Here is a 13319-nt window from a genome sequence, read left to right as displayed (position 1 = left end):
TGAGTTATCTTAAGTGCCTATACACAAATGCAAGAAGCCTGGGAAACAAGCAGGGAGAACTGGAAGTCCTGGCACAGTCAGGGAACTATGATGTGATTGGAATAACAGAGACTTGGTGGGACAACTCACATGACTGGAGTACTGTCATGGATGGATATAAACTGTTCAGGAAGGACAGGCAGGGCAGAAAAGGTGGGGGAGTTGCATTGTATGTAAGAGAGGAGTATGACTGCTCAGAGCTCCGGTATGAAACTGCAGAAAAACCTAAGAGTCTCTGGATAAAGTTGAGAAGTGCGAGCAACAAGGGTGATGTCGTGGTTGGAGTCTGCTATAGACCACCAGACCAGGGGGATGAGGTGGACGAGGCTTTCTTCTGGCAACTAGCAGAAGTTGCTAGATCGGAAGGGAAGCAAAAGTGGATGGGAACCTGGGAGGCAGTGACCATGAGATGGTCGAGTTCAGGATCCTGACACAAGGAAGAAAGGAGAGCAGCAGAATACGGACCCTGGACTTCAGAAAAGCAGACTTTTGACTCCCTCATGGAACTGATGGGCGGGATCCCCTGGGAGAATAACATGAGGGGGAAAGGAGTCCAGGAGAGCTGGCTGTATTTTAAAGAATCCTTATTGCGGTTGCAGGAACAAACCATTCCGATGTGTAGAAAGAATAGTAAATATGGCAGGCGACCAGCTTGGCTTAACAGTGAAATCCTTGCTGATCTTAAACGCAAAAAAGAAGCTTACAAGAAGTGGAAGATTGGACAAATGACCAGGGAGGAGTATAAAAATATTGCTCAGGCATGCAGGAGTGAAATCAGGAAGGCCAAATCACACTTGGAGTTGCAGCTAGCAAGAGATGTTAAGAGTAACAAGAAGGGTTTCTTCAGGTATGTTAGCAACAAGAAGAAAGTCAAGGAAAGTGTGGGCCCCTTACTGAATGGGGGAGGCAACCTAGTGACCGAGGATGTGGAAAAAGCTAATGTACTCAATGCTTTTTTTGCCTCTGTCTTCACGAACAAGGTCAGCTCCCAGACTGCTGCACTGGGCAGCACAGCATGGGGAGAAGGTGACCAGCCCTCTGTGGAGAAAGAAGTGGTTCGGGACTATTTAGAAAAACTGGACGAGCACAAGTCCATGGGGCCGGATGCGCTGCTTCCGAGGGTGCTAAAGGAGTTGGCGGATGTGATTGCAGAGCCATTAGCCATTATTTTTGAAAACTCATGGCGATCGGGGGAGGTCCCGGATGACTGGAAAAAGGCTAATGTAGTGCCCATCTTTAAAAAAGGGAAGAAGGAGGATCTGGGGAACTACAGGCCAGTCAGCCTCACCTCAGTCCCTGGAAAAATCATGGAGCAGGTCCTCAAGGAATCAATTCTGAAACACTTAGAGGAGAGGAAAGTGATCAGGAACAGTCAGCGTGGATTCACCAAGGGGAAGTCGTGCCTGACTAACCTAATTGCCTTCTATGATGAGATAACTGGGTCTGTGGATGAGGGGAAAGCAGTGGATGTCTTATTCCTTGACTTTAGCAAAGCTTTTGATATGGTCTCCCACAGTATTCTTGCCGCCAAGTTAAAGAAGTATGGGCTGGATGAATGGACTGTAAGGTGGATAGAAAGCTGGCTGGATCGTCGGGCTCAACGGGTAATGATCAATGGCTCCATGTCTAGTTGGCAGCCGGTTTCAAGCAGAGTGCCCCAAGGGTCGGTCCTGGGGCCGGTTTTGTTTAATATCTTTATTAATGATCTGGAGGATGGTGTGGACTGCACTCTCAGCAAGTTTGCAGATGACACTAAACTAGGAGGCGTGGTAGATACACTAGAGGGTAGGGATCGGATACAGAGGGACCTAGACAAATTAGAGGATTGGGCCAAAAAAAACCTGATGAGGTTCAACAAGGTCAAGTGCAGAGTCCTGCACTTAGGACAGAAGAATCCCATGCACTGCTACAGACTAGGGACCGAATGGCTAGGTAGCAGTTCTGCAGAAAAGGACCGAGGGGTCACAGTGGACGAGAAGCTGGATATGAGTCAACAGTGTGCTCTTGTTGCCAAGAAGGCTAATGGCATTTTGGGCTGTATAAGTAGGGGCATTGCCAGCAGATCGAGGAACGTGATCGTTCCCCTTTATTCGACATTGGTGAGGCCTCATCTAGAATACTGTGTCCAGTTTTGGGCCCCACACTACAAGAAGGATGTGGAAAAATTGGAAAGACTCCAGCGGAGGGCAACAAAAATGATTAGGGGTCTGGAGCACATGACTTATGAGGAGAGGCTGAGGGAACTGGGATTGTTTAGTCTTCAGAAGAGAAGAATGAGGGGGGCTTTGATAGCAGCCTTCAACTACCTGAAGAGGGGTTCCAAAGAGGATGGAGCTCGGCTGTTCTCAGTGGTGGCAGATGACAGAACAAGGAGCAATGGTCTCAAGTTGCAGTGGGGGAGGTCCAGGTTGGATATTAGGAAACACTATTTCACTAGGAGGGTGGTGAAGCACTGGAATGCGTTACCTAGGGAGGTGGTGGAGTCTACTTCCTTGGAGGTTTTTAAGGCCCGGCTTGACAAAGCCCTGGCTGGGATGATTTAGTTGGGAATTGGTCCTGCTTTGAGCAGGGGGTTGGACTAGATGACCTCTTGAGGTCCCTTCCAACCCTGATATTCTATGATTTGAAATAAATTGCCCTGAGTTTCAGAAGTACTGAGAACCTGGAGTTCCCACAGACATCGGGGGAACGGCAGGTGCTCAGCATCTCTGAAAATCAGGCCCAGAATGACACTGACGCCTTTGTCCTGGGCCAGAGCTCTCTGAGTAAGGGGCTTCAGCAGCGATTGGCGTGGGGCAGAGTAAAGCAACTAGGACGGTCATGACAAGGCTGGAACTCTGTCCTCGCATCCCACCTGTGGGGAAGACAGGCCTTCAGACCCCCCTCCCGCCTGCATTGCACTTTCCAGCCCAGGAGCAAGGAACCATTTCACACCTTAGCACTGGGGGCAGCTGAAGCCCAGAATGGGGAAGTAACTTGCCTGAAGTCATCCAGTGAGTTGGTGCCAGGATGGAGAATAGAAGCCAGACCCCGACTCCCAGCTCTGTGCTCTGATCCCCAAAACAGCCCTTTCCAGATCCATGGGGGGATTGGAGGGGCAGGAGGGACTCTAGCCACGTGCAGGAGACCCAAGGCCATTTATTTTCATTAAGTATGTAGACTAAATAATGAAAGTAATAAATTTTCAAGACGAATGTGTATTAATTCTAATGACCAAGGCCATATTATGCAGTATTAATTGTTGAAAGTTTATAATAAGCGATGCTCCGGGGGGGAGAGTGGGCGCAAGGTGGAAGTTTCGCCTGGGCGCAAAATATCCTTGCACCAGCCCTGCCTCCACCCCCCAATTTCTGGAGGGGCTGAGCACACATTGCCCCCGAGACAGGCACCAGGAGCTGTGACCTTTATGCAGAGGCCAATGGTGAGCGTGCTGGCAGCAGTTGGCCCCTGTGCCAGCAGCGAGGACGGGCGGTGGGTTTGCAGAGACGAGACAAATGCCCAGCCCCTGGCAGCCCAAAGCCAGGCGTAGGGCTAATCCCCTTCCATGCCCACCCCCCCATCACTAAGGTAGGGCTACCATTTGTCCGGATTTCCCCAGACATGTCCGGCTTTTCGGTCTATAAATAGCCGTCCGGGGGGGATTTTTAAAAATCTAAAGATGTCCGGGATTTCCCCCCGGTCGGCTATTTATGGACAGAAAAGCGGCGGCCAAGCGCCGCTCGGCAGCCAAAGCCCCTTCCCGGCTCTCCCATCCCCTGCAGCCTTACCATGCAGTCCGGCCCCGCAGCTGTCTTCCCCCTCCTCCCCTCCCCTGAACGCTCCGCCCGCCTGCTCCTCCCCATCCCCTGCTTCCCGCTAATCAGATCTTCCCAGGAAGTCTGAAAAGAAGCAGGAGCAGGTAGGCGGGGGGGGGGGGGGGGCCGCAAGGAGGAGAGCTCCGGGGAGGCACGGCCCTGGCCGAGCAGCTCCCTCCAGCCTGGGCCGAGCGGCGCCTGGCGGCCCCAGTGGATCCAGCCCAGCTCGGGCCCCAGGGCAGCAGCTCCGGTTCTGGCCGAGCGCGCCAGCCCGGCACTGGCTGGGCACCCCCGGCCTGGCCCAGCTCAGGCCCCAGCAGCGCCGGCCCCGGCTCCAGCGGCTCCAGCCCGGCTCGGGCCCCAGGGCGGCGGCCCTGGTTTCGGCCGAGCGCGCTGGCCCAGCCCCGGCCGAGCACCTCCAGCCCGCAGGGCCGGCTCTAGGATTTTTGCCGCCCAAAGCAAAAACAATTTTGGCCGCCCCCGCGTTCTTTAATTACCCCACCCCCGGCCCCGCCTCAACTCCGCCCCTTCCCCAAATCCACAGCCTTGCCTCCTCCCCCCAGGCTCTCAAGCCTAGGAGGGAGGGAGGGAGGGGGAGAAGTGGCGCCCGCGCCGCGGCCACTCGGGATCTCCACCCCCTCCTAGGTTTGAGAGCCTGGGAGGGAGGGCGAGCAGCGTCTCGCGAATCAGCTGTTTTGCGCGCCGTGGCAGCAGCAGCGGAGGTGAGCTAGGGCGGCCGGGGCACATTTTTAGGGGCGGCATTCTGGCGCCGGCCATGCCGCCCCTAGAAATGTGCCGCCCCAAGCACCAGCTTGTTTTGCTGGTGCCTAGAGCCGGCCCTGCCGGCCTGGCACCAAGCCCTGCAACCCCAGCCGGAGCTCCGGCCGGAGCGCAGCCCAATTCCTGGGCTCTTTAAAGCCGGCCCTGGTCAGGGGATAGGGAGCGGGAGGGATTGGATGGGTCAGGAATTCAGGGGGGGGCTGTCAGGGGGCAGGGGTGTGGAGAGGGGTTGGGACAGTCAGGGACAGGGAGCAGGGGGGGTTAGATGGGTCTGGGGTTCTGGGGGGGCTGTCAGGGGGGCAGGGGTGTGGAGAGGGGTCAAGGCAGGCAGGGAGCAGAGGGGGTTGGATGGGTCGGGAGTTCTGGGGGTCCTGTCGGGGGGCGGGGAGTAGTTGGATAGGGCATGGGAGTCCCAGGGGTCTGTCTGGGGGCGGGGGTGTGAATATGGGGTGGGGGTATGGATAAGAGTCGGGGCAGTCAGGGGACAGGTAGGGTCGTAGGGGGACAGTGAGGGTGGGGGGTTCTCAGGAGGGGGCAGTCAGGGGACTAGAAGCAGGGCGGCTTAGATAGGGGGTGGAGTCCTAGGGGGCAGTTAGTGGCAGGGGTCCCAGGAGGGGGCAGTCAGGGGACAAGGAGTGGGGGGGGGTTGGGAGTTCTGAGGGGGGCAATCAGGGGGTGGGAAGTGGGAGGGAGTGGATCGGGGTGGGGTGGGGCAGGGGCGGGGCTAGAGCGGGGCTCCTCCCCCCCAGTGTCCTTTTTGCTTGTGGAAATATGGTAACCCTAACTAAGGGGCAGACCTGGCTGAGCTGACATGCAGCCCCGCCCCCATTTTCCCTTGCCCCCCCCCTCCCCCCAGATTCAAGCTCTCTCACACCCCGACTCAATCCCAGCATGCAGTGGGGCTGGAAAGCAGTGCCTCCATCCCAGCATGCAATGGCGGGGTCTCCTTATTGCCTCTGTGCCAAAGGGCTGAGGAAAAGCTGCTGCTCCCCAGGGACGCTGGCGCCATTGCCCTGCACATGAGGGTCCCACCGCCGCCCCCACACTACCCCACTCCCATCCAGGAGTCCCCCTCGCCACTCCCACATCCCATGCACCATCACCTGCTCCCCCCGCGTGCGGGCCAGGAAAGGACGCCCTGCACAGGGTGCTGGGAGCTCGTTTATTGCACAGCAGGAAGCAGGAGGGAGGCTACAATTCCATGGCCAGGAGGGGGCCTGTGATGCAGGAGCAGTGGGTGGGGAATGGGAGAGGCCCCCCTGTCTCCCCCAAGGGTGCAGCGAGGGGCTTGGTGCTCTGCCCTCCAAGGGTGGGGCCTCAGCAGCTGTTTGACCCCCCTAGGTGGAAATCAACATGTGGTGCTAAGGAGAGGCAGTGCTCACAGGGCACCCGGCTGCGGGGGGGCACTTTCCTCTGGCCAGCCCTGCCCATACCTGCTCTTGGCTGGGAGGGGAGATCGCTGTGGGCTGGGGAGCTCCAGCTGGCGAGGGGCAGGGTGCGCACTACAAGAGGAGCGGGGGGGCAGGAACTGTCTGTCCGTCTGGCTGGTGTAGGCATTAGCTCTGCTTCTCCTTGCTACTGGGGGACAGGCCCCAGGCATGGGCTGCACTTGCAGGAGATAGTGACAGGAGTGCAAGGAGGGGACCAGTTTGGGGGGTGCCCCCTACTGGCCCTTCCCTGTGCATGGCTCCCCCGTCTCATCACTCGTTAGCTCCTCCTGGTCGTCCATGGGCGGCCGGGTTCTCTTGAAAAACCCCATCTGTGAGAGAGGGAAAGAGTGACCCAGATCCCCCAACACCCCCAACATGACACAATGTCCCTGAACAGCATCCCCCAACAACCCCCCCAGATGACATGCCTCCCCCAACAACCCCATCAAGCACGTTCCCCCCAACCCCCGCAAACACCGCTCCAACAGCATCCCCCCCAGCACAGGAGACTCAATGTGCACTAGATCAGGGACCCGGGAAATACGTTTCTCCAGCTGCAGCCCCACAGCTGGAGGCCACATTTCTGCTCTCCCAGGGAATGAAACTTCCTCTGATTGGCTGCCTTCACCACTGCCCCGCCTCCTGGGGAAGAGCAGCCAATCAGGCCTGTGGCAGGCAGAGCTCTCCCTCCCCTCTCCTGTGAGCAATGGGGACAGGAGGGAGCCTCTGCCCCTCCCCACTCCCACCTGCAGCACCCGCCTGGAAGGGGGGGCCCACTGCAGCCCGCTGGCTGGGGCAGGGGATGTGGAGCCCCCAGGGCTGGGGGGCAGGCAGATGTGCCGTTGCTTTCATTTCTGCAGTGACAGATCCTCCCCAATGTCTTCCAGACCCCACTGAGCACCAAGCCAGACCCCCAGGGCACCCCCACACTGACGGACTGGGTCCCCCTCCCCCAGCTGGGCCGGTCTCCCTGCAGGGCTAGAACCTAGGCCGGAAGCACTGCCAGGCAGCTGTAACCAGCGTGGGCTCCACTGCCAACAACTCACTGTCGATGCGGATTATGGGAAGTCCCGCCTCAAGAGTTTGACAGACAGCAGCCTCATGGCTCCTGATTGGCTCCCCACCCTATATAAACCCAAGGGGCATTCCAGGAAGTGTCCAGGCAGCAGCACAGATCTTCTGTAGCTACTCCAACACCCACCCCTGCTCTTGAACTCCTGGCCTCTGCCTTGGTTTGGCTTGAACTTCACCTCGTGACCCTGAAACCTGACTTGGACCCTGACCCTCAGTATCGACCCTGGCCTGGAACCCAACTATAAACTCCTCCACTCCCCCTGCTCTGCCCCTGGGGCCCGACTGCCCTTGTCGGGATCCTGATAGCTTGCCTGGACCTAGGATAGCCAGATGAGATGAAGAAAATATCGGGACACCGGGAGGGCAAAAAAAAAAAAATGCTGAGTGCTGCCGGCGGAGCAAAATATCGGGACAAATTGCATCCCGACCAGAGATCTGCTTTGAGCAGGGGGTTGGACTAGATGACCTCCTGAGGTCCCTTCCAACCCTGATATTCTATGATTCTATATTCTATGATCAGTCGGGACGCGGGACAAACAGCTAAAAATCGGGACGGTCCCGATTTTATCGGGACGTCTGGTCACCCTACCTGGACCATCCTAGCCTGGGGTGAGGTGAACACATTACCCTGGGGGGACATGGAGGCAGCAGACCACTCTGTTGGCCTGCCCCAGGGGACCCTGGAGATGCCCCAAGAGGCTGATGTCTTCCAGGAGCTCCCCACCCTTCGAGACCGAGTGTTCATAGAATCATAGAATATCAGGGTTGGAAGGGACCTCAAGAGGTCATCTAGTCCAACCCCCTGCTCAAAGCAGGACCAATCCCCAACTAAATCATCCCAGCTCACGACAGAGAACTAGGCTCTGCATGGGCAGTGGGACAATGTGTACACTGGGCGGCTGTAAACCCTGCCTATGATGGAAACCACGTCCCAGGCAGGGCAAGCACTCCCCATACCCTGAGCTCCAGGTCTGCCTCTGTGTTGCAGAGAAGCTCACCGAGTCCCACCACAGTGGGCACTGGTGGATTCCGGGGCAGTGGACAAAGCAGCCCATCCAGTTCAATCAAAGACGGTCCTCGACCTAGTGGGAACTATTGATGGCTCCTGTCATCGGGCCAGTGACACAGGCGACGGTACCTCTGGAAGTTGCCATTTGGGACCATCGGACCTCCTCCAGTTTGGGACGATCTGCTCACCACACTTCCCATAATTCTTGGCATTTCATGGCTGTTGGCTCATGACCCACACATCCTTTGGCATGAGCACCAAGTTAGCCTCTGCTCCTAGTTCTTCCAGCACGTCTGCCTGCATGTGCCATCTGACAAGCCCCAGAAACCAGACACACGCCCTGGCCATGGGTCAGGTGGGACCAGCAGCAGAGTTGGCTTTGGCACTGTCCCCCAAGCACAGCGACTGCTGTGACGTCTTCAAGAACACCCCCGACCCCGCACCACACCCCGGGATTATAACTGCGCCACTGAGCTGCACTCAGGGGCCAAGATGCCATTTGGCCATATCTACGTGATGTAGTAATGCAGGTCAGCCAGCTCCGGTTCCGATCTCCAGGAGAACCCGGCCAAGGGTTTCATATGGCCATCTATCTCTTGCCAGGGCCCTATTCTGTTTGTTAAAAAGAAAGATGGAACCGTGCGCCTATGTGTGGATTACCAGCCCTCAATCAGGTTACTCCTTCCACTCATCCCAGAACTACTGGCCTGTGTACAATCAGCCCAAGTATTCAAGAAACTCAACCTACGGGGGGCTACAGCCTGGTTCAGATCCACCGGGATGAGTGAAAGGCTGTTTTTTTAACTCAGTACAGCCACTACGAATACCTGGTAATACCATTTGGCCTCACAAACGCCCCTGCAACATTGCAGCTCTTAGTGAACGAGGTCTTTCATGGCATTCCAGGCCAGTACATCACAGTCCACCTAATAAAAAGAACAGGAGTACTTGTGGCACCTTAGAGACTAACCAATTTATTAGAGCATAAGCTTTCGTGGACTACAGCCCACTTCTTCAGATGCATATAGAGTGAAACATATATTGAGGAGATATATATACACACATACAGAGAGCATGAACAGGTGGGAGTTGCCTTACCAACTCTGAGAGGCCAATTAAGTAAGAGAAAAAAACTTTTGAAGTGGTAATCAAGCTAGCCGAGTACAGACAGTTTGATAAGAAGTGTGAGAATACTTACAAGGGGAGATAGATTCAATGTTTGTAATGGCTCAGCCATTCCCAACCGCATTTGCTCCAATCCCTCGGATAGAGACAAGCACCTACAAGATCTCTATCAAGCATTCTTAAAACTACAATACCCACCTGCTGAAGTGAAAAAACAGATTGACAGAGCCAGACGAGTACCCAGAAGTCACCTCCTACAAGACAGGCCCAACAAAGAAAATAACAGAACACCACTAGCTGTCACCTTCAGCCCCCAACTAAAACCTCTCCAGCGCATCATCAGAGATCTACAACCTATCCTGAAAGATGATCCTTTACTCTCACAGATCTTGGGAGACAGACCTGTCCTCACTTACAGACAACCCCCCAACCTAAAGCAAATACTCACCAGCAACCACACATCACTGAACAAAAACACTAACCCAGGAACCTATCCTTGTAACAAAGCACGATGCCAACTCTGTCCACATATCTATTCAAGTGACATCATCATAGGACCTAATCACATCAGCCATACCATCAGGGGCTCGTTCACCTGCACATCTACCAATGTGATATATGCCATCATGTGCCAGCAATGCCCCTCTGCCATGTACATTGGCCAAACCGGACAGTCTCTCCGCAAAAGAATTAATGGACACAAATCTGACATCAGGAATCATAATACTCAAAAACCAGTGGGAGAACACTTTAACCTGTCTGGTCATTCAGTGACAGACCTGCGGGTGGCTATATTACAACAGAAAAACTTCAAAAACAGACTCCAACAAGAGACTGCAGAGCTAGAATTGATATGCAAACTAGACACAATCAACTCCGGTTTGAATAAGGACTGGGAATGGCTGAGCCATTACAAACATTGACTCTATCTCCCCTTGTAAGTATTCTCACACTTCTTATCACACTGTCTGTACTCGGCTAGCTTGATTATCACTTCAAAAGTTTTTTTCTCTTACTTAATTGGCCTCTCAGAGTTGGTAAGACAACTCCCACCTGTTTATGCTCTCTGTATGTGTGTATATATATCTCCTCAATATATGTGCCACTCTATATGCATCCGAAGAAGTGGGCAGTAGCCCACGAAAGCTTATGCTCTAATAAATGTGTTAGTCTCTAAGGTGCCACAAGGACTCCTGTTCTTTTTGCGGCTACAGACTAACACGGCTGCTACCCTGAAAAAAGTCCACCTAATGAGATCCCCGTCTTCTCTGAGGATCCTGAGCAACATACTCAGCATGTCCAGCTGGTCCTGGAACAGCTCTACCAACACAGCCTGGATGCAAAGCTGGAAAAGTGCAGCTTTGATCAGTGCTCTGTGAAGTTTCTGGGCTACATCTTGTCCCCCAAAGGCCTCCAAGAAGGTGGGGCAGTATGAACCTGGGCACTCCCCCAAAACGTCAAGGTGCTGCAGCGCTTCCTGGGTTTCACTAACTTTTATAGATGCTTCATCTCTGGGTTTTCAAGCGACATTGCCCCATTGATAGTGCTTCTCTGCAAAACTACCACCTTCACCTGGGCTTTGGCGGCCCCACAAGCATTCGACCGGCTCAAGATGACCTTTGTCAGTTCCCAGGCCCTGGTCCATCCCAACTAATCCTGACTGATGCCTCCAATATGGCAATTGGGCCCTACTCACTCAAAGACATGGTCCCCAACAGCATCTCCACTCTTGTGCCTGCTATTCATGGACGCTCACTCCAGCCGAACAACATTACAAAACTCTACATAAGTTGCTTCTAGCCATCCAAGCGACCTTCGTAGAGTGGTGCCACTATCTGGAGGGTGCACAGTACCCAGTCCAGGTCTACAGGGAACATAAAAACCTGGAGTATCTCCGCTGAGCCAAAGCGCTGAACCAGAGGCAGCTTTGCTGGGCCCTGTTCTTCCCACACTTCAATTTCACCATCACGTACCACCCGAAGACCCAGACCAAGACTGCCAATGCCTTGTCCCAAAGAGGGGAATATCTTGCTATCCAGGAGTCCCCCACATGGAGTCCCCACACGATTTTAAGCCCTGGAACTTCCTGGATGCCACAATTCCCCAAGACCTCATGTCACTGATCCACTCAGCCACGGGGAAGGTGCCCCCTCCCAAGGAACTCAAGACAGCAGGCCAGGGCCAACACTAGGTTCAGGATGGCTTGCTCTATGTCAAGGGCTGCTTGTATGTTCCACCAGGACCCTCCAGTTTGAGGTACTCCGGCTCTGTCTTGACTCGCCACTAGCAGACCACCTGGGGCACCTCAAGACTCTCCGCTTGGCTGCCCACTCCTCTGGTTGCCCCGAGTGTGCACTACAGTCCACTTGACTGTTGATTCCTGTGAGACATGCACCCACACCAAGATGCTGCGCTCGAAACCCCTCAGCATGCTACTGCCTTCTGAGACCCTGTCGGGACCCTGGTGGCCATTGCCCTGGGCTTCACAGCTGAGCTCCCCTGTCTCAGGGGCACACTGTAGTTCTCACTCTGGTTGACCAGTTGACAAAAATGGCCCACGGCTCCCCATTGTGCACCTGCCCCTGCAGAAGAGATGGTCCCGCTCCCGGTGACTCGCATCCTCTGCCCTCATGGGCTCCTGGAGAGCGGCACAAGTGATCGGGGTCCACAGTTTGTGTCGCGGTTTTGGTTGGGGTCTGCACTTGCACGTCCTCTGCCTCTCCCCACAAACTGACGGTCAGGCCACATGAGGGAATCCGCTGTTAGAACAATGCGTGTGCTGCTTCATGAATTTCCACCAGGACAAATGGTCGAGCCTCCTGTCCCGAGCAGAGTTTGTTTACAGCAATGCCAGCCACGTCTCCATTGGGCAGAGTCCATTTTGTGCCAACTGTGACTTCCACCCCCATCTCCACTCAGCCATACCCAACAACTCCACCAATCCTGCAACCACTGACAGGGTGCAGTAGATCCAAGGCCCACCTGGACAAGGCCGAGGAGAACTAAAAGTGGTATGCTGACCGCTGGCATCAGGAAGGCCCGGCATTCGCTGCTGGGCAAAAAGTGTGACTCTCAGCCCTAAACCGCCACACCAGCGTGTTGTAAACTGGACCTCCGATCCCTTGAGCTATGTTCCATCAGCCGGCCAATCAACCCAGTGCGTGGGACGCTTCAGTTACCCAGATCCCTCACAGTACATCCAGGGTTTCAGGTATCCTCACGGAAGCCCTTTCGCTCACCAGGCTCAACCGCTGCACTCTCCGGTGTGGGTCCAAGGACATGAGGAGGATGCAGTCCATGAGACATTGGACTTCAAAATCAGACACAGCTCCCTCTGCTGCCTCAGAGACAGGTTGGGCTGTGGCCCAGAAGAGCAATTCTGGGAGCCCACAGCCCGAGTCCATACTCCCAACCTGCCTTCGCTGCTGCCACTCCCAACAGGGGGCACCCCTATAAGGGGGGAGGGGACGTAAGACCCTGCAGCTCTAGTACCCAGCTGGCATCTCCAGACCGTCACCCAGCAGCAACTGTAACCAGCCTGCCTGCCACTGCCCACGACTTGCTGTGGACACTGACCATGGGCTCAAGTCCTGCCTCAAGGAGTCTGACAGGCAGCAGCCTCATGGCTCCTGATTGGCTCCCCGCCCTGTATAAACCCAGCCTGGACCTCCTGGAGCTGCCACACCCCACTCTGCTCCAGAACTCCTGGCTCTGGCCTCGCCTCCTGACACCTAACTTGGCCCCGACACTTGGTATTGAGCCTGGCCTGGAACCTGACTACAGACATCTTGGCTACCCTCAGGGTCAGGTTTGCCCCTGCTCTGCCCATGTGGGGATCCTGATGCCAGGAGCCCCCCGGCCTTGGCTGGACTAATCTGCTCAGGAATGGCTCTGTTCTGGCAGCCTCACCTTCCACAGGGCGCAGATGAAGAGGGCCAGGAGCAGGAGCCCAGCCAGCACAGCCAGCACCACCCACCAGGTGGGGATCTCCTTCTCCGCATCCGGGCTCACCCGCACCACCTCCGTGTGGGCCTGGGGAGGGACAGCTAGGTCAGCGCCCCACCAAGG

General features: G+C 55.5%; 1 protein-coding gene across 2 annotated transcripts in view; it reads right to left on the bottom strand.

Annotated features, from left to right (window-relative positions):
- Positions 1-5761: 5761 nt before the first annotated feature.
- Positions 5762-13319, bottom strand: part of ITGA2B (integrin subunit alpha 2b) — a 43693-nt gene continuing 36135 nt past the window's right edge. Inside the window, exons 29-30 of one of the 2 annotated variants that reach the window (XM_054014732.1) lie at positions 13161-13283; positions 5762-6372 (exon numbers count right to left, since the gene is read on the bottom strand). In XM_054014732.1, the coding sequence (XP_053870707.1) occupies positions 6277-6372; positions 13161-13283 (219 nt within the window). In that variant the 3' untranslated portion in view covers positions 5762-6276. The remainder of the gene's footprint in view (positions 6373-13160; positions 13284-13319) is intronic. The other variant, XM_054014733.1, reaches the window with a different exon arrangement.

The sequence above is a fragment of the Malaclemys terrapin genome, chromosome 25 (assembly GCF_027887155.1).
Source record: "Malaclemys terrapin pileata isolate rMalTer1 chromosome 25, rMalTer1.hap1, whole genome shotgun sequence".
NCBI lineage: Eukaryota > Metazoa > Chordata > Testudines > Emydidae > Malaclemys > Malaclemys terrapin.
Note: the sequence above shows the minus strand (reverse complement) of the source record. Positions and strands in the feature narration are given on the sequence as shown.